The 24927-nt window shown below is 33.6% G+C and overlaps 1 protein-coding gene across 1 annotated transcript; it reads left to right on the top strand.

Moving 5' to 3' along the window:
* The first annotated feature begins 5766 nt into the window (after positions 1-5766).
* Positions 5767-6503, top strand: LOC133829489 (type II inositol polyphosphate 5-phosphatase 15-like). The gene is made up of 2 exons (XM_062259207.1): positions 5767-6071; positions 6177-6503. The coding sequence occupies exons 1-2, from the start codon at positions 5886-5888 to the stop codon at positions 6438-6440; spliced, it is 450 nt and encodes a 149-aa protein (XP_062115191.1). The 5' UTR covers positions 5767-5885; the 3' UTR covers positions 6441-6503.
* Positions 6504-24927: the final 18424 nt, after the last annotated feature.

Genomic DNA, 24927 nt, shown 5'->3' with positions numbered 1-24927 from the left:
TTGTAGCTTTTGAGTATTCTATGGTGAGAATAAGGAAACATCGCGATAGGTTTTGCAGTGGGACTGCCTAGGATAGTGGGCTAGTATGAGTTGAATTGGGTCATTAGGGACCAGTATTTAAAGTGAGTTCACTTCTATCAGTAAGAACGAATAATACAGCTGGTCAATATTTAAATCTCTATGTGAAAGAGGTAGTTCGCCTTCATGGAATTCAAGGTCTATCTTATTAGATGAGGATTCTGTTTTACTTCCATGTTTTGGAAGGAGTAAGGAAGGCAATGAGTATATAGCTGAAACTTAGCACAGTTTATTACTCTTAGACTGATGGTAAGTCAGAGAGAGAGAGAGAAAGTTATCCAATTATTATTGGAAGGACATTGTAATGCCCCAAAATTCCTAATAAGGTTTAGGACCTTGATTAGGAGGCCGGTAGGGCCATAATTAATTTATTATGCTATTTAATGATTATATGCATGTTTATGTGAATTATATTATTATATGATGGTAAATGCATGCATATGAGTCCACATTTAATTATAAGGGCATTTTGGTAATTTGGCCCGTTGAGGGCGTGATTGTGTATTTTCATGCATGTGGGTGAATTATAAATAATACCACATTATATATGGATTGGTTCGAGCCATTCGGCATGAGACAATCATGGAATGCAAGTTTTCGGTCTAGTCATAACGGGATTAAGTTCAGGGCTCGGAGTGAGTCTTGGGGTAATTTGGTGATTAGAACGTTGCCGGGAATTAAAGGGTAACGGGATATGAATTATTGGTATATGAGAATATTGAGAATAACGGGAATTGGAGGGTGTTAATTATGATTAACGAAATAGGCAGGAAATGACGATTTTACCCTTGGGAGTCTTTAGAAGCCTTTATTTGACCTACGGGTATTTTAGTCTTTTCACCCCTAGGATTGATATAAGCCATTAGAAGGCTGTGGAATTGTAAAAACAGAGCATCATCATCCTCATCTCTTTCTCTCCCGTACATGTTCTTCTCTCCTTCTTCCTTTTGATTTTTGAGAGCCAATTTGAGGATCCAAGCAAGGAGAGCAAGACTTGAGGGCTTAGGACCTTGGTTCAACCATTGAAAGGGTTCTAAATCAAGCTTGAGGTAAGATTACATCCATGAATTTAAGCTATACTCTATTTTTCTCTAGTAAGTTTTCAGTTGAGAATTTGAGGTGTTAGATGTGAGAATTCATGGAAGTTTTTGTGTAAGATTGCTTGGGTTTTGACGAGGGTGTGTTGTAGATGAAGTTTAGGGGTTGAATTGGATGTTTGGGTGATGTTTGGGATTGGTTTGGAGGCTTGGTTTCAGGGGTGAATCACAAGGAAGGAAACCAGAAAAGTTTTTGGTATGCTGATGGCACCCCAGCGCCATTCTTGGCGCCCCAGCGCTAGGCAGGGCAGAAACTAGGCTTCTTTGACTTTGGGGAAGCGCCCCAGTGCCACTAGGCAGTGCCCCAGTGCTAATGCATTTTCCAGCAAGCCTATTTTAGGGCTCGGGATGAGTTTTTAAGGCTCGGGGGTTGGTTCCTTTACCCCGTTTGGGTAGATTAAGAGTCCAGAGAGCGCGGGATGGATCCCGGGAGTAGGGTTTTAGATTATAAACCTTTTTATGATTTATTTTATTGATGGGATTCCATATTTGGTTATGACTAGGTGACCGCTAAAGGATCAAAGGATTGATCATTCTCAAGGGTCGTTCTTTTACTAATTCTTGCTCGAACCCGAGGTAAGAAAATTGCATCCCATATGTGACATGCATGGTTATTCTTGATGCATGTTGAATGCTTAAATGTGGACATTGATAACACATTGAATGCTTAGCAATCTTGCTCATGTGGCTATGGTTATTATTGAGGCATGCTGGATGATTAAGTGTGATGCATGTGATGCATGAGAAACATGTGATTAGGGCATGCCATGAATATTGAGTATGAGACTGATTAGAGCTTGAGTCTATGTGTTTGTGCATGATCATAATTTTTCTAGCAACAGTTACGTAAGCATGTTGAATGCCCTACGTTTGAATATTCAACATATGACATATGATTAGTAGCATTGCTTACTTGTGCATGGCACTAACTAATTAGTCAGAATTGGCAAAGGTTTCAGTATCAACTGTGAAGCTGGAACTTATTAGTCAAGTTTGGCAGTGGTACTGGGCACTAGTCACACAGTGCTAACTCATAAGCTAGGACGGCCTTAGCGTGTTCAACGCAAGCCAATAAAGATTAGATCTAATCGACATCTGCATTAAATGACTCAGAAGAGCATTAATGCCGGACCGACCTCAAGTTCGATGAAAACTAAAAGCATTTGTGTGACTTACCCAGCAGTCACTCATCTGTTTAAGCTAGTGACTTACCCAGCAGTCACTCATCTGTTAAGCTAGTGATCACCCATCAGTCATTCATCTGATTAGAGCCATTGCAGGAAAGCCCAGGTAACGGTTTCGTTACACGACTATGGGCACTGAGCCCCATAGTGACTTGCTTGTCAGTCACTCAGTATGGTTAATAGAACCTCAAAGTGATATTCACTCATCTGTTTAGGGCTATAAGCTCTGTATGATCATTCTGATCATCATTTGCATGGCTTTGGGTGCTGAGCCCCGTAGTGACTTGCTTGTCGGTCACTCAATATGGTTTACCAGAACCTCTAGTGTTAAATCTTTCATCTGATTAGGATTGACTTGATAGTCATCCAATCAGGAGGGCAAGATTTCTCACTACAACAATTTTTGGTATATATTACATTAAAAAATAACATATATTTAAAAGTGCTATTGATAGATGATTAAAAAAAAACACGGAACAAATATTTTGGCGCCATATGAAATATACCCAGGCGCCAAATGAAAAAATTGGGTCTAATTTCTCTCAGCCATAATTTAATCCCTAAACCTAAGATACCCAAACAATTTCTCTCAGCCTCCATTGCCGCCTCTCTGCCTCTCTTTCTTGCACTCTGTATTCTCCTCCATTCACACTCTCTCACTCTCATCTCGTCTCATCTATCTCTACCTCACGACGTCGGTACGAGCTTCCGGAGCACACAACGGCTGTATCGCAGGCTGTACATCACGCCGACTATCTGAAGTTCTTCAACTTACCACGACTCGTATTCTCCTCTGCTTACGTCTTTTTAAGGTACGATACCATTACTTTCTTTTTCATCATATTTTACTGTATTTTAGTAATGTATTATTAATACAGCAGCTGATATTGATTGCTCTCCGGGCAAGAGAACAACTGAGAAAGTTCCTGTTTGCAACTTCCATGAGGTACTTTCATTTGATTTGCTGGGTTTTCGTTTCTTCTGGATTTGGCTCTGTTGTATTGCTAAAAATGAAAGCTTTGGGAGTTTATTTATATTTGGGGGAGATTGAAAATTTGAAACGGTTTGCTCGGATAGTTATTTCAGAGTGTTTACTACATAATTTGATGTTGGGTATTGGGCTATTAGGATTGGTAACTCTATTACTTTCATTGTTAGTTTGGTTGTGATTTACACCTTTTCCATATTCATGAAAATGAGATAACAAAATGCCAAAAAGACTGAATTTTTTGGACGTACACGGAACTATAACGAAAGAAAACAAAATATTAAACTTCAAATGTTTCATTTTCTGTCGTTCAATCTCAGCCCCTGTATTTAGTTTTATTTATTTATTAAACATTAAAATCTAATGGAAGTGAATATTTAAAGCGAGTATAAACAAACAAAATTGGGGTCAGTGAACTCTGTCTGCACACAGAGAGGCTCAGTCGTTCAGGAGAGAAGCCAGTTAGTTACTCTTATAACTCCCCTCCACCTGTTCCAAAGTTGAATCTTTGAAAAAACCCAGAACTCAGATTCACCAAAGGAGTCTTAGAATCATCATCGCCATCGCCATCCTTTTCCTTTTTGGGTGTAAATGAACTGAGGAAGTTTTCTGGTTCAAGCAAAATGCCAATGGATTCTTTGCTTCTGGGCTCCTTTTCCACTCCTTCTATACTGGCAAAAGGTTTGTTTTTCTCACTTCTCTCTCTTTGTTGATGCACTACTTCATTTGGGTTTAACCTCTATTTTGAAAGAAAAAAAGGGGTTATTTTGGACTGATATATTTCTATTATTTTTGTTTGTGGATTTTGGGTAGAATCGTTTATTAGCTTTGTGACTATGTATTCGTAACTTTACTCAAAATTTGTTTCTTTTTATATATATATAAATATATATATATATATTTTTAATGTCAAAAAGTAAAAACTTGAGTTATTTCATATTAGGTCTCTTATGTCTTTTGTTGTACTGTATTTATTTTCACCCTTTCTTCTATTTGTGTGCATTTGACTAGGCTGAGGGACACTAAGTTTAGTCTGTTAATGCACAAATTTGGGCTTTTCAGTTTATGACTTCATAGTTTCTGTAGATGGAACCTGCTTTTTTGGTATGTTTAGTTAGTCTAATGCTCAGTGTATACTCACAGGTGGGAATAATTGGAGAAGGTGCAATCTCAAGAAATTTAACTTTTCAGGTACTAGGATTTATGATTCACCCATGCCAACATTTCACTTGGCTGCCTTTTTAATTAAATATATATACACACACAAGCCAATTCAATTTTTTTTATAGAAACAGGTACTATTTTCCTGTTTTTGTGAGTTTAGGAAGTATTTTTTCTGTATTCCAATTCTACTCCTTGTATTTTTTCTTTATATAAATAGTACAAGTGAATACAAGTAGTGTTGTTTCTTTTTAAATCCCTGTTGTTCGTAAATTTTAAGTGCAACTCTCTAATTTTTTGTTCTAGTTTCATGTGATTAGAAAGGCCCTCTTATTAGTTTATCTTGTTTTTTAATTTTTGGTTCTAATTTTTTTAATATAGACTCTTCCTGTAACTGATTGTAGTTAGTCTTTACCATGGTTAGAATTGCTTGTGTTGGTCTTTTTGTAGTTACCTCTCCTTTAGTCCTTTTTGCTGTATTTTTTTTTTGTATGAAGTTAGGATTGTCTAGATTTGATTTATGCATGTTCTATTATCTGATTTTATTAAGCTTTTGTTATAAGTGTGATCTGAAGCTCTACTCTCTTAAAGTTAAACTATGATTATTTGCATATCAGTTTTTGCAATTGTATTTCATTTGCAATTGTTAGGTATGCATTTAACTGGCCTTGATTGTTTTCCTTTACTTATATTCCATTTATCAATTCAAGTTTTGCATCCCTATTCTGTCATCAAAAGCTTTATTCAGCTGTTGTGTATTCATGACAGACTTCTATGATATTTATATGGTATGTCTTGAACTAGATTTTCTCAGGAATAATGATAGAAACCTTATATTTAAGATTTTTTTGTTCTTCTCTTCCATGCTTTTGCATTCGGCCTACTTAATCTTTTTATGGTCTCTTTGTCAGTTAAGATTTTTCATTAATGATTGTTGAATGTCATCCTTTAGGGTGAGAACTGATATTAGAGCTTATGTTGGAGATGTTGATGCAGCAGTAGTTCTGTGTGGCTTTGGGCGTGCGATTGGTAATAAGGTAGGCTCTTTATGTTAATTTGAATGACATGATTGTGATGCATACATTGTTGTTACTTTTATTCATTCAAAGACTTGATGGTTTCCAAAAGGTTTCTTTATGGTTTCCATTTGGCTTATAGATCTATAAATGTTCATGCCTGCTGATGCATATACTCAACATAAGTAAATATGTGAACTGCCTTTTGTCTAAATAGAAATTGATGACTTTTTTTTAGGGAGCTGTTGGTTTGAGGATGAGAGTGTATGATCGAATAATGTGCTTTGTTAACTGTCACTTCGCTGAACATCTAGAAGCGGTTAATAGTCGCAATGCAGACTTTGATCATGTATACTAGACAATGTCCTTCAGTCGACCAACTAATCTCTTCAATGTCGCTTCCGGTACAATACTGTACCTATTCTTGTTTAGTTCGCTTGTCTTCTCAATGTATTTATTTTGGCTTGTTTATAGATCTGGATTGCCATTGGTCCTTTCTGTTGCAGCTAGTGCTTCATGTGCTGCTCAGGTGCTTCGAAATACAACTGTATGTACATATCATCACTGTAGCATGCTAAATTGGTCTGAGTTATTTTTTTTTTCAAAGTTAAATAGTTTCAGTTCATTTTATGAAGCATTGTTGTCTTCAAAGACTGGTGTTGCCTACTCTGCTGAAGGGATGCCTGAATTATCTGAGGCAGACATGGTCATATATCTTGGTGATCTTAATTATCGATTAGATGGTATATCTTATGATGAAGCTAGAGATTTTGTGTCACAAAGATGTTTCGAATGGCTTAGAGAAAAGGATCAACTTAGAGCAGAAATGGAAGCTGGAAATGTCTTTCAAGGAATGCGTGAGGCAGATATTAGGTTCCTCCCACATACAAGTTTGAAAGACACCAAGTTGGTTTAGCAGGTAACTTTTTCTGTGCAAGTAGTATTGTTCAGTTTATGCCAATTGAACTGTTCGAGAGAGGGGTGGTTGGGGTAGTTTGTATCTCTTCTAATCAGGTGTTTAGCAGGTAAAAAAATCTTGTAGGTGGGCTTTTGTTCCTGCTGTAGAGCTTTTCATTGATGCTGATAAAAAGCTTCCGAAAATAATTGACTTGTCTGTAAATTATCTTTTTGTAGGGTATGCTTTAGGTGAAAAGAAGCGAATTCCAGCTTGGTGTAATAGAATCATATACCGCGATAGCCGTTCAACCACTGCATCAGAATGCAGTTTGAAGTGTCCTGTAGTTTCCTCAATATTGCAGTAAGTGATTCTAATATGTAACATATTTTTTTTTCCCAATTGCAATAAAGTATAAAAACAAATGGAATGTATCTCATAATTTTTTATCTGGTGTAAGGCCATCCAGGTGGCCTTTAGAGCCCCCCTTAAATTCTTCCAGTGAGATTCTAGATAAATTTCTACGGGTTTACAGGGATGCATTTCTTTATTCTGTATTTAATAGGCTTGTGATTGTCAAGGCCATATTTGGATGCATGTACTTATCAAAAGAAGCTCATCAGTTTTGTTTCTGGCTAAGTCTCTAGCTCTTTAGTTCATATTAATCTGCTCAAAATTTGATGTTCAAAACTTCAAATCACACATATGAAGGGAGGGAACAGAGTTGAGAAAAAATGCTCAATAATTTTATTAAAATTTCATGTGTACTGGACTAACACCTGTGACAACTTATACTGATATCTTTTCTACTCATGTCTAGGATACACTGACACCATGGTATTATACTTAAATACCTGCCATCTTCCGTTTGATAGGTATGAGGGTTGCATGGATGTGACAGACAGTGATCATAAGCCTGTCCGCTGCATCTTTGCTGTTGATATTGCACGAGTTGATGAATCAGTTAGGAGACAGGAGCTTGGAGAGATTCTTGGAACAAATAAGAAAGTCAAAGCTATACTTGAAAAACTATGCAAGATTCGCGAAACAATCATCAGCACAAACAACATAATTCTTCAAAACAAGGACACATCGATCTTGCGTATTACCAATAAATGTGGGGAAAGAGATGCATTATTTGAAATCCTTTGTGAAGGACAAACTATTGTTAATGAGGATGGGCTTGCATCAGATCATTGTCCTAGAGGCTCCTTTGGCTTTCCCCGTTGGCTTGAGGTAACTTGTTTTGCTTTTAAAAAAGAACAATAGTTATACTTTTGCAGGTTCTTATTTTGTTTGGTTGAGAGGATTACAAAATTATACTGTGTTTTTATTACTTGGCTCGTTTTATTTTTCAGTTATATATATATTAGTGATATAACGTTCAAATTTTAAATTTGTTGCAAAGCTACACCACCAGTGCTAAGAAATATCAGTAAAAGAATTTAGAAAGACATTTCTAATCCTGATAAATTTGTAATTTAAGAAACATATAGAGAGGAAGTGATCTATTAAATGCATACTAAGATGGCCAACAATAAATTTCAACTTTTTACTATTCATGTCTTTAACATATATAAAATGTACCTATATAAAATGATTGTGTTCTGTTGCATTGCATCAGGTGTTTAAAAAGTCTTTCTATACAATTTTTTTCCCTTCTTGATTGATACTTTCATATTATGGTTTATACTGTACATATTTTTGTTTAATCTAACATTACTTACTTAAGTAGTGTTGGGTTTCATTGTTTTTTGCTTTTCATATATGTTTCATTGCAGAGTTAAATTGTTTGACAATAAGAAGAGATTAACAGTTGTAGGCTTTAAAAAATTTCAGAGCAACATCATGAGGAGGTTTACCTTGGAAACCTGAGGAGATTTCAATTTAGAGAGTTTTAGATGGCAACAAACAACTTCAGCAGCAAGTACTTGGTTGGATGATGAATTGAAGGATGGAGCAAGTTTCATGCATGATTTACTTTTGTGTATCTTATAATGTTTCTGTTTTTCATTTTTAAAGTAAAAAATATTCAAGATTATAAAACTTTATTATGTTATGCTTTCAAATTTAAGTTAGAACTAAGATCTCATGAAGTAGATATATTCATGTTTTGAATTAGTTATTGTTTAATGTAATACTTGTGGTTTATCGATCTATTGAGAATTACATTTTATGATTAATTTTGATTTTTTTTTTATCAAAATAGAATAATGAAAATCTTTTAATAAAAAAAACCTTATAAGTATACTTATCAAAATAAAATTTAAAATATATTATCCACACTAAAGCAACAATTTTATTACTAGACTTTTAATATGTTATGATTTAGAAATATATTATAAGCATAACAAATCGTTATGATTTATATAATATAACAAACTAAAAAAGCTATCAAAATAATCAAATGTAACAGTGGAAAAGTGTTATGCATAAAGTATAAGATTAAACTCCAAATTTATAATCAAATACTCTAACTAAATGTTATTATTTGAATATTATAGCAACTAAAAATGTGTTATTAAATAGTTTAAGATAACATCGAACATAACATTCGAATACTGTTATAGAAAAGACAGGACTTTTAATAACAGGGGCTATGTTAGCATTTTCAGAAGTGTTATCAATACTCCCGGTTAGCAGTTTTTAAGTGCTATGAATACTGTTTTTTCTTGTAGTGTCTTATCCTCGATTCCCAAGCATTGTTTGAATTTATTTGCATGCTTGAATAGAGCTATGTTTGCTAGGCATGCCAGATATGATTTGATATCATGATATGACTGTTCATGAGCATACTGAGTTTTCTTGCTGGGTTTCGGCTCACGGGTGCTATGTGGTGCAGGTAAAGATAAAAGAAAGCTGGACCATCCTTGAGTTGGAGAGCTTAGGTGATGATGTGTACATATGCAGCTGCTCGACCGCCACGACCGAGGTTTGAAGGAGAGGAACTAGGGCTAAACCCTGTTTTGCCGCTTAGATCGGTTGGTTGTAAATATTTTATTGCAATAAACCTTTAAATTATATTTTTTGGATCCCAATGTATACAGTAAACGTTCTAATGAAACGTTACATCTTAACTGAAATTTTTAATCCCTAAATCGCTAATCATACTTAGTTACATGTTTATGGCCAAATTACTCGATTAGCGAGTTTAGCACTGTTTGTAATATGCACCGTAACGGTCCCTGGAGTTTAGGACGTTACAATTTGGTATCAGAGCCTGTCAAGGTTTATGGGTTCCTGAAGACAAGCTGGGCATGTACACTCATCACTGAAGTTAGCTTCACTCAGGGAATGGTAACTATTTATGTAGTTATGTGCTTAACTGCTTAAATAGAATGTAAATGCTTTACCTGCACAATGTGTTAGGGAGCATGAGATTCTGATAGAGCCTGGCTCTTGACTATATGATTATATGCTCCGCGATTATATATAAATATATGATCATATGATTACTTGCTCCATGAATATATAATTGTAATATTTGCATGCTGGAGTTGGAGGCATGGTGTGAATGTTTGAAGAGCAGGGATTATGATTGATGTATGAATGCCGTGGGCATATTTTTAGCACTACAAGTGGTTTGAGATTGTGGTGTGATAAAATTGGTACCACGAGGAAAGCTTTTTATATGCTCATAATGATTAATGGGTCAAGTTATTGACTGCAGATTCAAATAGCAGGTTATAGCCAAGGTAGATAATGAGGCCTGGTGGTGGTTATACATAGGCTGGGAGTTACAGCCAGGGTTTTAGTTCTTCATCTGCTCCTATGAATTTTCAGCAGATGTTCACAGATTTGCAATCAAGATTGCAGAGGCATGAGGAAGAGATCAGGTGTCTGAAGCAACAACAGAATCTGTTGGGGAACACTTCTTCCTTGGTTATGCCAGGAGTGGCATCAGTTTTGGCTCAGCCTAGGGTTGAGAACAGATGGGAATTTCTCTGTGGAAGATTCCAGGAGTATTACCCTCCAGTCTTCGAGGGGCCTAGATCTATTTAGAGCTGAGCAATGGATGGGCATGATCAGTTTCATTCTGGATAGTATGGGGCTGGTAGGTCACGATAGGGTGATCTGTGCTACATTTGTATTGCGGGATGATGCCCGGACATGGTGGGAGGTAGTATCCCAGACACGAGACACAACTGTAATGGATTGGAAAGAATTTAGGCAGTCATTGAATGAAAAATATTATTGTGATGCAGCCAAGACTGCTAAGATGAATGAGTTTGTGAATCTCGTTCTGGGAAAGGCATCAGTAACCGAGTATGTTAACAGATTTGATGGGTTGGCCAAGTTTGCTTTAGACATGGTACCCACAGATGTGGCTCGAAAGGAAAAGTTTGTTCAGGGGTTGAATCCTGAAATAGCCAAAGGGATTACAGTTGCCCCAGTGCATGAAATTTCTACCTATGCTCAAGTGGTAGGAAAGGCTCTTGTTGTTGAGAGCGCATGACATCAGATTGAGGAAAAGAGTATCAAAGAGCACAGAGCTCAGATAGTGGTACCTCCACTTATTGGAGCAAGCAAGAAGAAAAGATGGAAGACTTATCCAATATGCACTCGGTGTAAGAGACGTCATCTGGGAGAATTCCGAGTAAAGACATGTTTTGCATGTGATATGGTTGGGCATATCATGAAGAATTGCCCAAGGCTAAGAGAGGATGAACAAAAGGGGATGGACAGCTCGTCTCCAGTTCGAGTGTTTATTCCGAGGCAGCCAGAGTCTGAGACTGAGACTAGTTCCTCTGGGGGTGGCAGGTCAGCTTTCTAGTTCTGATCTTTAAGTTATGCTGATTGGTTTTGGTGCCATGCTATTCCTTTGTTTGTTGCATATAGAGGGGCATAAAGATGATATGTTGATCACATGGTTATGTTGTGATGGGAAAGTGATATAGTATTGGTGATTTAAGAGATGAGTTGGGTTATGATTAAAAGAGACTCATAAGTGATTTTGATTAAGTTGGTTATAATTGACTTCAAATGATTCAGGATATGGATTGGTTAAGTAAGTATGGGGCAATGCTAAATGGCAAGGAAAATATGGTAACTCTTGAACTTGAGAGTGGAAAGCCTTGTGACAGTTGGCACTGTGCATAGAGTTGGTATGCTGATGACATCTGTATTGAGAGCTAGAGTTTTATTGCAGAGGGATGCATAGAGCTCTTAGCTAGTGTGGTAGATACCACTTAGATTGTGACAGTGGGGTCAGGACAGACTGGATTAGTCTGTGAGTTCTAGATGTGTTTCCAGGGGATCTTCCAGGGTTTCCTTTATGTGAAGAGATAGAATGGTGATTGGATTAGTGTCAGGAATGGATTCAGATTAAGGCATTGTATTGAATGGTTTAGCAGGGTTGTAAGAACTCGAGGCTTAGATATAGAGTAAGATGGAAATCTCAAAAGTGGATTTTTGATCTGGTTAGTACCAGTTAGAGACCAGGGAGAAGGTTGATCAGAAGACTATTACAATAGATAAGAGCACTGGGAGTGCTGAGTATGTCTTGAGAATTTGTTTAATGCCAAGTGTTTGTGAATTAGATGGACATAGCATTCAAAAGATTATTTGAATGGGTCAAGGAACGCCTCGGAAGGCAAGAGTTTCCTTGGGTTGTAAGGATATCACATGTACCTTGGGAAAAGGTTATGAGACTTCTTGCAGATCAGAACCAGTTAGTAGGCTGTTATGACACCTCAGTGATAGGGGAAAAGGATTGCTTATGCAACATGTTGGTTAAAGGATCTGACCAGAACTAGAGTAGAGTTTTTGGTGGGCCAAGTGGCCAGTTTTATGTTTGAGATTATCATTTCAAAAAGGGTTAAAAAGGAAAGATGACTAAGTGAACCACAGTTAAGAAAGATTGAGTTGAATGTCTTAGCTAGATTAGCTAATGTTAGGAAAAATAATATTGCCTCAATGGAAATGGTAAGATAATGTTACAACTCTATGCAAAATATTACAATGGACAAGATTGATTAAATAAAGTGTTACAACTCTATAACTGAAAATACAAATAAAACAAAGGAAATGAAGAAGATGATGAAGAAGAAGAGAATAGTAAAGTACAACTCAAAACAAAAGTTACAAGTAAAATAAAGTGTTTGGACCAAATGAAGAGATTACAACTCTTAAACAAAATATACAAGTAAATAAAACAAGAGAATAAGAAGAAGAACAATGGAATATAAGGAAGAACATAAACCACAAACAAACTCTCACTTACACAACCTAAGTGAAGAGGATTGGGGATCACCAACTTGAACAAGGTTTAAAACCTTTGTCCAAAAGCTTATTTCCCCCTAACTCAAGCACTAAGGGATCTCTCTCAGATTTTGGAAATGCTTTCTGGAATAATCAAGCCTCAAGGTGTTTCTAGCCAAGTGCTCTAGTGGATAGAAATGGTGTGTCTTACAAGTGAGCATTAGGCTCCTATTTATAGAGTTTAGAGACACCCTTTGAATTTCAAATTCCACCAACCCCCATGGCTGTTACCAATGATTAATTGGGTGTTTTATGGAATTAAAATAGAGAATTGGGAGTTACTAAGCTGTTGGAATCGTTCAAAGTTGGATAAAAAACTAAAATTATAGAAGCTGTCAGGCATTAGGGCCGCGGCGCTAGTTCCAGGCGCCGCGGCCCTCAGTCAATTTCAGCAACACTTTTTTCAGTTTTTTCCAAAACGTTCCAATTTATTCCCACTTGGTTTTGTAACTTCCATACACAATATGGGAGTTAAAATCACATCTCTATCAGCCATTTCTCATATGGCTTTAAGAAATTCATCTCAATATTGTGTAACAACAAATCTACACAATAATGGGTGATATTTAGGAGTTACAAATTTGTGATGAATTTGTAACACCAAATATGTTACATGTTTGGATATTTCACATATATCCAAATAATGTAACTCTCTACTATATGTTACAATATGTGACACTCTATGTCACATTTATTTAATCTAAAACATTATATTATAAAATAATATAATATTACATTATATTATAAAATAATATAACAGCTAAGGGTTTTGCAGTGTCAGATATGAATTTATTGTGGTGTAGGGTCGGATTTGGAATCCGATGGACTCTAATATTAATTGGGAGATTATGGATGAATCTCATGCTATTCTCTTATTTTCTTCATTCAGGTGTCATGGAAATGTAACAGGATATGAAAGTTTTATAATGATGGCCTGAGATGGAGAGGGACACAATGGTATGCGTGGTAGAATTCTTAGCCTGTTAACAGGTCAAGATAAAGTATTAGAAATTGGTGAGGCCATTGTAGCCTTTGAGTATTTTATAATGGAAATAAGAAAACATCGCGATGGGTTTCGCGGTGGGATTGCCCAGGTTAGTGTGTCAGTATGAGTTGGCATTGAGTCATTATGGACCAGTAGTCCAAGTGAGTTTATTTTTGTCAGTAAGGATGAATAATGCAGCTGATTAGTAATCAGTTCTCTATGTGAAAGAGATAGAGCGCCTTCATGAAACTCAAGTTCTATCTTATCAGATGAAGACTCTATTGCGACTTCCAGGTTTTGGAAGGGTTAAAGAAGGCGATGAGTATATAGACAGAATTCAGTACAGTTTATTATTCTCAGACTGATGGTAAGTCAGAGAGAGAAAGAGAGAGAGTTATCCAGTGTTGGAAAGGTATCTTATGAGATAAGGTATGACAGAGGATGTTTAGCACCAATTCATTGGAATGAGATGGGTGAGGTGTTGATTCTGGATCATGTGATGGTTCAGGGGACCATTGAGATTATTAGAGGTTAGAGCTTGGATGCTCACTTCTCAGAGTAAATGGAAAAGTGTTACTGAATTGAAAAGTAGGAGCATGAAGTTCCAAGTAGGAGATTTTATCTCCCTTAAAGTATCACCATGGAAAAAAGGGTGAGGAGATAGGGGCAAGTTGAGCCCTAGAGTAATTTGACAGTTTGAATCCTGGCTAGGACTGGTTTGGTTGACTTTGGATCGACCTTATCTTTGGCACTGTTAGTTGTACACAATGTATTGTGTATTTCCATGCTGAGGACATGGGTTAAAGGAAACTCATGAGTTGAGTTATGAGAATCTGGAGATTGTTGCTAAGTTATCCTGTAAGGGATAGCCAATCCAGATATGAGACAGAAAGAATAAGGTTTTAAGTAACAAAGTGTACCTTGAGTCAAGGTAAGGTTACGAAAACAGTGAGGTCGAGGGAATGACCTGGGAAACTGGAATCAGTTGTGCGGAATTCTTATTCCGGGTTGTTTAGATAAATTTCGAGGACGAAATTTCTGTAAGGAGGGGATAGTTGTAATGCCCCAAATTTCCTAATAAGGTTTAGGACCTTGATTAGGAGGCTGGGAGAGCCATAATTGATTCATTATGCTATTTAATGATTATATGCATGTGTTATGTGTATTATATTATTATATGATGGTAAATGCATGCATATGGGTCCACATTTAATTATAAGGGCATTTTGGTAATTTGGCCTGTAGAGGGCGTGGTTGTGTATTTTCATGCATGTGGGTGAATTATAAATAATACCACATTATATGTGGATTGGTTCGAGCCATTAGGCATGAGACAATCATGGAATGCAAGTTTTCGGTCTAGTCATAACGGGATTAAGTTCAGGGCTTGGAGTGAGTCTTGGGGTAATTTGGTGATTAGAACGTTGCCAAGAATTAAAGGGTAACGGGATATGAATTATTGGTATTTGAGAATATTGAGAATAACGGGAATTGGAGGGTGTTAATTATGATTAATGAAATAGGCAGGAAATGACAATTTTACCCTTTGGAGTCTTTAGAAGCCTTCATTTGACCTAGTAAAAGATTGTATCTTCCTTAAAGTATCACCATGGAAATGGGTGAAGCGGTAAGGGCAAGTTGAGCCCTAGATTAATTTGACCGTTTGAATCCTGGATAGGACCGGTCAGGTTGCCTTTGGATTGGCCACGTCTTTGGCACTGTCAGATGTATACAGTGTATTATGTATCTCCATGTTGAGAACATGGGTTAAAGGAAACTCATGAGTTGAGTTATGGGAATCTGGAGATTTAGGCTAAGTTATCATGTAAGGAATAATCAGTTCAGATATGAGACAGAAGGAATAAGGTTCCAAGGAACAAAGTTATACCTTGAGTCAAGGTAATGTTACAAAAACAATGAGGTCGAGGGAGCGACCTGGGAACTAGAATCAGATATGCGAAATTCATATTCCGGGTTGTTCAGATAAATTTCGAGGACGGAATTTCTATAAAGAGGAGATAGTTGTATCGATCCAAATTTCCTAATAAGGCTTAAGGCCTTGATTAGGAGGCCAGGAGGGCCATAATTGATTTATTATGCAATTAAATTATTATATGCATGTTTAGGTGTATTAAATATGCATGTGAACCCATTTCTGATAAATTGGGTGATTTTCATATTTTAGCCATTTTAGGCATCTTTGGCATATATGTGGCATGTGTGTGGTGCTTCATTATTATTTGGTTGAGGTTACTCAGCACGAGACGATCCTAGGAGGTAAGCTAGTGGGAAAGTCACAGTGAGATTTATACTTGATTCGAAGTGAGTCAATGGGTATTTAGTACATTACCGGGATATTGGGTAATGAGAATAAATATTTGATGATAAGTTGGGAGTTAGTAAGATCAGGGGGGAATTCTGGGAGTTTTGACTATTTTATCCCCGGGGGCGTTTTCGAGATCCCGAGCAGTAGGATTTGCTTTAGGTTACTTAAGCTTGAAGTAACCTGTTAAGAAACAAAAAGAATGTTCATAACGTTTTCTCTCCCTCAAAGTTCTATTTTCGTCTCCCGATCGTATTTTTGAAGAAAACTTGAGTTCTAGGACTTGGATTCAAGTGTGGATCGAGGCATAGTGATTCCAGGGAAGATTAGAAGCTTATTAGCCAGAGGATTTAGTTGGGAAACAACTCAATCGGAGGTAATTCAAGTTTTAAGTTCTAAGTTTTTAAGTTTTTAAGCTTGAATTGGATTTTGTGTTTTGATGAGTTTTGAATGAATTGAATCTTGGGTTTTGTTGGTTATGGATCATGGGGATGTTTGGAAACTTTGATTTTGGGATTTTGGGATGTTTGGATAGGTTTTTGGAAGGTTTTTAAATGGAGAAAACAAGGAAAATGGCTGGTTTGTGGTTAGGCCACGACCTAGGCTCAATGAAGAAGGTGGAGGTTGCTGATGGGCTGTTAGGGCCGCGGCACAAGGTGGCGCGCCGCGGCGCTAGGTTCAGGCAAAGAAGGGTTCGACCTCTGTTTGGAGGCGAGCCGCGGCGCTTGGGAGGTGGGGTCGTGGCACTAGAGGGCATTTTTGCCCAGATTTGGTTTTTTGTTGTGGGAACTTAACTCTAAGGGCCTATGATTGATCCTACTACCCAGTTGAGTAGGTTTTGAATTCCCGAATGCTAGGTTTGGGTTTGGAAGTATTTATTTACTCATTTTGATGAGGTTTTATATTATGGTTGTGACTAGGTTTTCACTAGGGGATTTGAATCAGGATCGTGCTTGTGGCTCGTTTATTGGTAACCTGTGCTTGGAACAAATGTAAGAAAACTGCTCCCAGTATGTGAAGCATGTGATGCATAAGATACATGAAGTTAGGACATGGCATGAATGTTGAAATTGAGATTAATCAGAGCTTGAGTCTCTGTATTTGTGCATGATTATAATTTTTCTTCTAATTATCAATTAAGCATGCTAAATGTCTTATATCTGAATTTTTTACATATGATATATGTCTGTTTGCATTACCTCATCGAGGAAGCACTGACTTATTAGTTAGGGATCGGCATTGGTGTCAGTACTGACTGTGAAGCTGTGACTTACTAGTCAAGTTCGGCAGTAGTACCGAGCAATGGTCGTATGGCGTTGACTTATGAGTCAAGGACGGTTGCAGCGTGTTTAACGCAAGCCGATAAAGATTAGATCTAATCGACATTTGCATTGAATGACTCATCATGAGCATTAGTGCTGGACCGACCTCAAGTTCGATGAAAACTAAAAGCGCTTGTCTAGTCTAAAGGCTAGTTACTTAGAGCCAAAGTCGGAAAGGCTAAGGTGACCTACATGTCACATGGTTAGGAGGGTATGGGACCTCCGAGATAGACTTATTAGTCATCTGACCAAGATGGACTTATCAATAATTTGACCGAGATAGACTTATCAGTCATCTAATCGAGATATACTTATTAGTCATCTGACCGAGATAGACTTATTAGTCTCTAATCGAGATAGACTTATTAGTCATCTAATCGAGATAGACTTATTAGTCTCTAATCGAGATAGACTTATTAGTCATCTAATCGAGATAGACTTATCAGTCATCCGACCAAGATAGAGAGATAGACTTATTAGTCATCTGATCGAGATGGACTTATCAGTCATCTGACCGAGATGGACTTATCAGTCATCTGACTAGGATAGACTTATCAGTCATCTGACCGATATTGAATTATTAGTCATCTATTTAGAGAGTGACGTATTAGTCAACTGATCAAGGAATGACTTATTAGTCATCTACCTCAGAGAGACTTATTAGTCATCTACCTTAGAGCGAGAGACTTATTAGTCATCTACTCAGAGCGCAGGACTTCACAAACATGTATTTGTACCTGCTTGCATGCATGAGTAGAGTTATTACTGCTAGGCATGCCTATTATGACTTAGTAATATGTTATTACTTGTTCATGAGCATATTAAGTTTTCTTGCTGAGATTCGGCTCATGGGTGCTATGTGGTGCAGGTAAAGGAAAAAGAAAGCTGGACCATCCTTGAGTTGGAGAGCTTAGGTGATGATGTGTACGTATGCGGCTGCTCGACCACCACGGTCGATGGTTGAAAGAAGAAATAGGATTAAACCCTATTTTGCCGCTTAGGTCGACTAGTTGTAAATCTTTTGAGGTAATTAACCTTTAAATTATATTTTTAGATCCCAATGTATACGTTAAATGTTTTAGTGAAACGTTATATCCTAACCAAATTTTTTAACTTTAAACCGCTAATCATACTTAGTTCACGATTATGGCCAAATGACTCGATTAATGAGTTTAGCACTGTTTAAAAATGTACACCGGAACGGCCCCTGGAGATTAAGACATTACATTTATTGTATAAAATATCATTATTTATAAGCATTATTTTTCAATAAATGTCAAGTGTGATATTTCGATATTTAAATTATGAATATAACATAACACAAAGTACAAATAAAGAAAAGATACAAACACAAAAGAAGAACAGGACAAGAAGATGAACAATCTTGAACAAGTTCAAAGAATTTTGTCCACAAATTTTATTTCTACCCTCCAAACATTTTTTTTTTTTTACTTTTAATATCAAACAATATAAAATAAGAACTATTTTCTTTTTTATTTTTCTTAATTTATTCATCTTTCCTAGTCTCTTCCTCCTATCAAACACAACTTTCATAATGGGAGGACAACGATTTTGTGATACAATTAGACTTATTTTGTTTTTATTATTAATAAAAAAGTTATGTCGACGATTTCCCATTGTTGAATATTTTATATATAATGTTTACAAAGTGGGTTAGCAGTTATATATATCCAATTCAACGGTGGTTTATACATGGGACCAAAATATGATCAGTTTCAGAAAAATTCATGAACCAATAATAATGTTAATTTGTCTACTTGCTAGTTTTTAGATTCCATGCATCTAGTAATGCAAGAGAAAAATACATGGAATTATATCCTTCTTAATTTTCTACTTCATTCTCCTCGTATATGCACACATATATATTTAATACTAATTTTTGTATTTGTGCATTAGCCACAAAACCGTGATTTAAAGAAAAAAATTAACAAAATTTTAATTTTAATGTTAGATTTTAACTGTCACTACATGTTTAATCAGGTGTAATGCGAAAAGACGTGATAATCACGTGTCATAATTTTATTGGTTCACCCCATAATTTTTTTAAATATTTTAAATAATAAAAAATTATAATAAATATGTTTAATAAAAAAAATTAAAAAACACAAAATTAATGTAAATATCATTTTTTTAATTGAATTGATTACGCTCTAAAAAAAAAGGACTTTCTCTCACTTTTCTTCTCATTTTCTCATTAACCAATACTAATACCGGATTTCATATTTCTCAAAAATAAAATAAAAAATCACTATATTCATATTTTATCATCAAAACAAAAGTAAAGATAAAAAATATATTTCTCTTGCTTTCCCTTTTATTTGGAAAATTTGAATTTCTATGCATAATAGGGGCTTCTAAAAAGACTTCTATCATTATTTTTGCACCCAACTCTTCCTATTATGTGTGTATGAAAATGGTAGCCACAACACTACCATCACCACACACCCTTATCCCTCTCTTTCTTATTTTTTTCCACTCCCTACATCTCTGTTTCTCATCTATCTTTCTCTTTAACTTCTTCAAGGAAGCTAAAAAAAACTCATGATAGATTTGAATGATTTAGAACTTAAAATCATGATAAGTATCACTTAAGACACTAAGAACTACACTTTCGAACAAATATAGACGTGATTTTGGATTTTTTTTTTCGCGATTTTTTTTTCAGATCTGAAACCCTAAAATCTGCATAAAATTGACTTTGCTCGATGCCACCTCGAGGAGTCTTTAAAATCAAGATTTTCATGAAAAATTTGACTTTGCTTGATGGTTGCTCAATAGTTGCTCGATGCGATTCTTGTAAGAGCTGTAATTTTTTACTCGGGTGTACGTTTGAGGTGATTTTTTTTTTTAATTTGGGTATTTTTTTCGAGATCTACAAGTTTGATGTGTATATACACATTTGAGAATTGTAAAGCTTGAAAAAAATACAAAAATTCAAAACATACCTCACTCTTAAGACATGTTTTTGTATTCTTTCAAGTTTTCAACTTCTCAAATGTGTATATACACATCTCAAACGTGTAAATCTAAAAAAAACTCAAATTAAAAAAAAAAATCACTCCAAACAGACACCCAAGTAAAAAATTATGTCTCTTACAATAATCATATCGAGCACCATCGAGCAACTATCGAGCAATTTCATCATAACAATTTATATTAATATAATTATTAAATATTTAGTCTACCCTATTTTTTAATTGTTTTTGCAGAGATTTATAGTTAAATATTTGTAAGATTTTGTTAAAGTTGACAAAAAAATTATTAAATCTAGAATTAATTTGTTAGATACACACTTTTTATATATAAAGATATAATTTATTAATTATTTATTATTATTATTATCATTTTGTTAAAAAAATCGTGATTATTATTATTTACAAATAAAAAGTTAAACTAAAATAGTAGGTAACTTCTAAATCAATAATTTCAATTTATATACAATAATTAATTATTTTCATAAAATAATTTGTACCTATGTATATATAGTGATTTCACTACCCAATAAAATATATGCACTCTTCTACTCCATAGAATTAATATAAAACAACCCTTTAGATTTTTTTTTTTTTTTGCAAAATCCCTTTAAGAAATTAACAACATATATATGTGTGCACTCTTAATGATTACTACCCATAAATGGTTACTTTAATATTAACCATTAGATTAAAATCAATGGTCCATATCTATAGTTGTTAATTAATATTTCTAAAAATAAATTTTAATTTTTTCAAATTTTTGGAAGGGTTACGTGATAAAAAACGTGTATTTATTATGAAAATATAATATTGTAAATTTTTCATTTTTCAAATGCATGTCAATTTCTAAATATAGCTAGTGTCTCTCATTGGTTGGAAACAACATTAATTATGATAAAACAAAATAACTAAATTCGAAATTAATGTAAAAAAAATATATTTATCTGTTGGTGACTTGCTATACCAAGTCACTATGTTGTCACATCATCATAATTGTTAGTACCCATCTATGAGTAGTAACTACTGAGAAGTCTTCTATATATATATTATACTAGGTAGAAGCAACGCGCAATGCACGTTTGCTTAGTTTTAATGTTGTAAAAATTGTCTATAATTTTAATAAAAACTGATTTACTATTTTTTTTTAAATATATATATATATAATAGAATGAATTATAGTTCTATAATATATAAATATTTATATCAATAATCTCTATATATATAACATCTACACACAACGTTAACATATATATATTTACATGGCTACATGACATATATATAAAATACAATAATATTTAAAAAGAAATTAATAATAGAAATAAAATAAGAATAGAAAAAATCATAGTATAGACACTATTATACATGCATAAACTATTTTTAGTTACAAATATATCTCACAATGCCCATTAACGAATTTGATGAAGAAAAAGAGCTACATTCACTTAATAAAAAAATAAACTATCACACAAATTTATAAGATAAAAAAATGATATGTATACTTTTATTATTTTTAAATAAATATGATTTAATTATTTAAATTATCATAAAATATCTTAAAAATATCTATTTTACTTAATTAATTTTTATTTAAGTTTATGTTTGTTCTAATTTTTGAATTTGGAAAAAGATTATATATTATATGATTAATATAATATTAAGTTTAAGAATAATTAAGTTTTATTTAAGTTATTAAATATATGATTTTATTATTTTTAAATAATTATTATTGTAAAATATCTAAAAAATATCTTATTTTAATTAATTTATTTAATTTTATTGTATTTAAATTATGTTTACAATTTATCATTAAATATAAGAATATTCTATAAAATATAAGAATATTCTTAATGGAAAAAAATATAAAACATTTTATGTACACTGCTATCATTATGAGAGGCATAATGCATATTAGTTGTAATGATGTTGAACTCGATGTACAAATTATTTGTGAAAACGACTATCTTTAATCATAATGATTCCGCATATATACATGCACCTAAAGTTGTCGAAATAGGAAAGATTAATAAGGAGTTGATATGAAAGTATACTATAAGATATACTTGTGTATGTATTATTCACAAGAGGAGTGCACGCATTATGGACGTGAATAAGCTGTCAATTTGCATGGATCGTTATGACACAAGCGCGATCTATACACTATACACTATACAATAAGAATGATAATTGATAAACACGGCAAATATATAATTAGAAAGAATAAATATTTATTTATAAACCATATTTGATGAAATTATAAAATGATATCATGATATATTTGATATGTTTAATGAAATAAAACGATAATTATTTTTTATTCATTTTTAAGCAAATTTAATGTAGTTAAAGCAAAATACTAATAAGATTACTTTTAATGGAAGAGGTAAAATGTCTAATTCTTTATAATATACAGAAAAAATTGTTAAATAGTATTCCAGTAGGTGATGTAAAGTTATATTTTTTTACCTAAATGAATAGTATTTCTTTATATATAGTGAAACACTATTCATTAAGCTATAAATATTTTATTAATTTCTTTATAAACTTTTGTATATATATATATATGAGTGTGATACTATTATATTTAATTATTTTATTTCTTAAAATGAATAAAATATTTTTTAAAAATATAATATTTAAATGATGTAGAGAAAAAATAGAGAAGTTGATATATAATATAATGTAAAAGTTTGAGGTAAATTATATAATAAAAAATGTTTTGGTGATGTATTTTGTAATACATTTTCTCTATAATATTTAGCTAAAACTCATAAAAACACATTCCATCAGCTCCTTTATACATATATTTATAATAGTTATGCACAAACTCCAATTAATCTATATCTACATTTACATAACATTTACATATCTTTTATATAATATTTTAATATTATTATTTTTCTTTATAAGCTTTCTCTCTCCCATTTAGTATATATATATATTTATTATTATTTTTTTCTTTTTTAATTATTTTATTTTACTTTAATTAATAAAATATGTTTAAAGATATAATAATTAAATGATGTAGAGAAATATATAGAGAATCTAATATATGGTATAATGTATGCCTTTGATGTAAAATAAAAAAATATATGTTTTTTGGAGGTATTTTAAAAAATAGAGTAGAGTATCCATTAAGAGTGCTCTAACATGTATAGTAATTGGACCCTTAAAAGTGACCTATGTCCAATATTATTTCTTTTTATAGTACAATTTTAGCAGGCTCAAAATTGACTTACAAGTTTCACTGTGACCATCTTATTTATAGAGAGTGCTCAGTGTATTAAGTTTTCTTAAGATCAAGAGAAGTAGTTACCTAATTTATTACAATTTATCTCAATACTCTTAAACATGTAAATTAATAAAGAAAATAGTATTTTTGAATGTTTTATAGTTATTTTAAATATTCTTATGTTCATTTGCTAGTGTGAGTTTGTGATTATTAAATATTATGATACAACTTAAGTTTGCACATCCATTTTGCGGAGCTCATGAGAAGCAGGCCACCACAGCATTGAAGTCAAGAATTCCTTTTTGATTTAATAAAGGTGGTCCTTTTATATATATAAAGGTGGACCAAAGAAAAGAAAAAGAAGTACACATGAATGACATAAAGAATTCATAAAGAAAAGTTGCTAAAAGGATAAAATCCTAATAGGAGAGAGGGAAGATCATATTTTCTTCTTTTTTTACATTAGAGATGATTAATGGGTCGCTCCTAAAAGTTGAGATGTCGCACTAAATTTTTTCACATGTGGCATAATTTTGATCGATGTGTCACTCTTATATGTCATCAGTCACTTCTGATACTTAATCATTAGATGCGACATATGGTGTCGTCCCTAATACATTTTAATTTATAAAAAATAATAAAATTATTTTAATAATAAATTAAAATTAAAATTATTAATTAAATTTTAAATCATTGATTAAAATTTGAATTATTAATTAAACTTTAAATCTTTGAATACAGATATATTAAAAATAAAAATACTTTATTAAATTTTCAAATTAGTTAATTTTGATAACAAATATTCTTATTGTTAATATAATGCAACAATAACTATCAGTAATATAAACCTACTCTCCTAAATCAGCTGTCTCGTCCTTCATATTGTCTTCTTGTTGCTGTTGTAGTGGCTGCGGCGGCAGCATTGGTTAGGGATTTTGGGAGGGTAATGTGGATGATCTTGCTCCATACATTTAGGGATACGGCTGCTGCGACGACGGTGGAATCGACCACGGATAAGGTGATGGTGTTGTTCCGTACATGTATGGAGGTGCCATAGGTTGAGACAGTGCTGCCTTGTATATGGAAGGATAGGTTGAAGCTGGAGGTTGAGAAGATGAAGCTCCATAAATATTATCGCTATCAGGCATCAGCAACATCTAAACATTTGGTCGATGAAATGAAGGTGGAAAAATTGAGACAAGAAATTGACTTGGTTAATTTTTACAACTGCAACATAATGTTTAAGATTAAATGTTCTTTAATAATTATAACGACATTTATTAAGAATATTATTATAGTTATGATTATTATTAAATTTTATTTCAATTATTGTTTAATTAAATATAATTATAGGTAATTATTTTATTCTTAATTTTCAAATTTGTCATGATT

The sequence above is a fragment of the Humulus lupulus genome, chromosome 4 (assembly GCF_963169125.1).
Source record: "Humulus lupulus chromosome 4, drHumLupu1.1, whole genome shotgun sequence".
NCBI classification, from domain to species: domain Eukaryota; kingdom Viridiplantae; phylum Streptophyta; class Magnoliopsida; order Rosales; family Cannabaceae; genus Humulus; species Humulus lupulus.
Note: the sequence above shows the minus strand (reverse complement) of the source record. Positions and strands in the feature narration are given on the sequence as shown.

What these genes read in the sequence shown, in the direction of transcription:
- LOC133829489 (XM_062259207.1), top strand. Translation starts at nt 5,886, where the DNA reads ATGTCCTTCAGTCGACCAACTAATCTCTTCAATGTCGCTTCCGGTACA. An exon ending in AGGTGCTTCGAAATACAACT is followed by an intron (nt 6,072 to 6,176) that starts GTATGTACATAT and finishes TTGTCTTCAAAG; the next exon opens with ACTGGTGTTGCCTACTCTGC.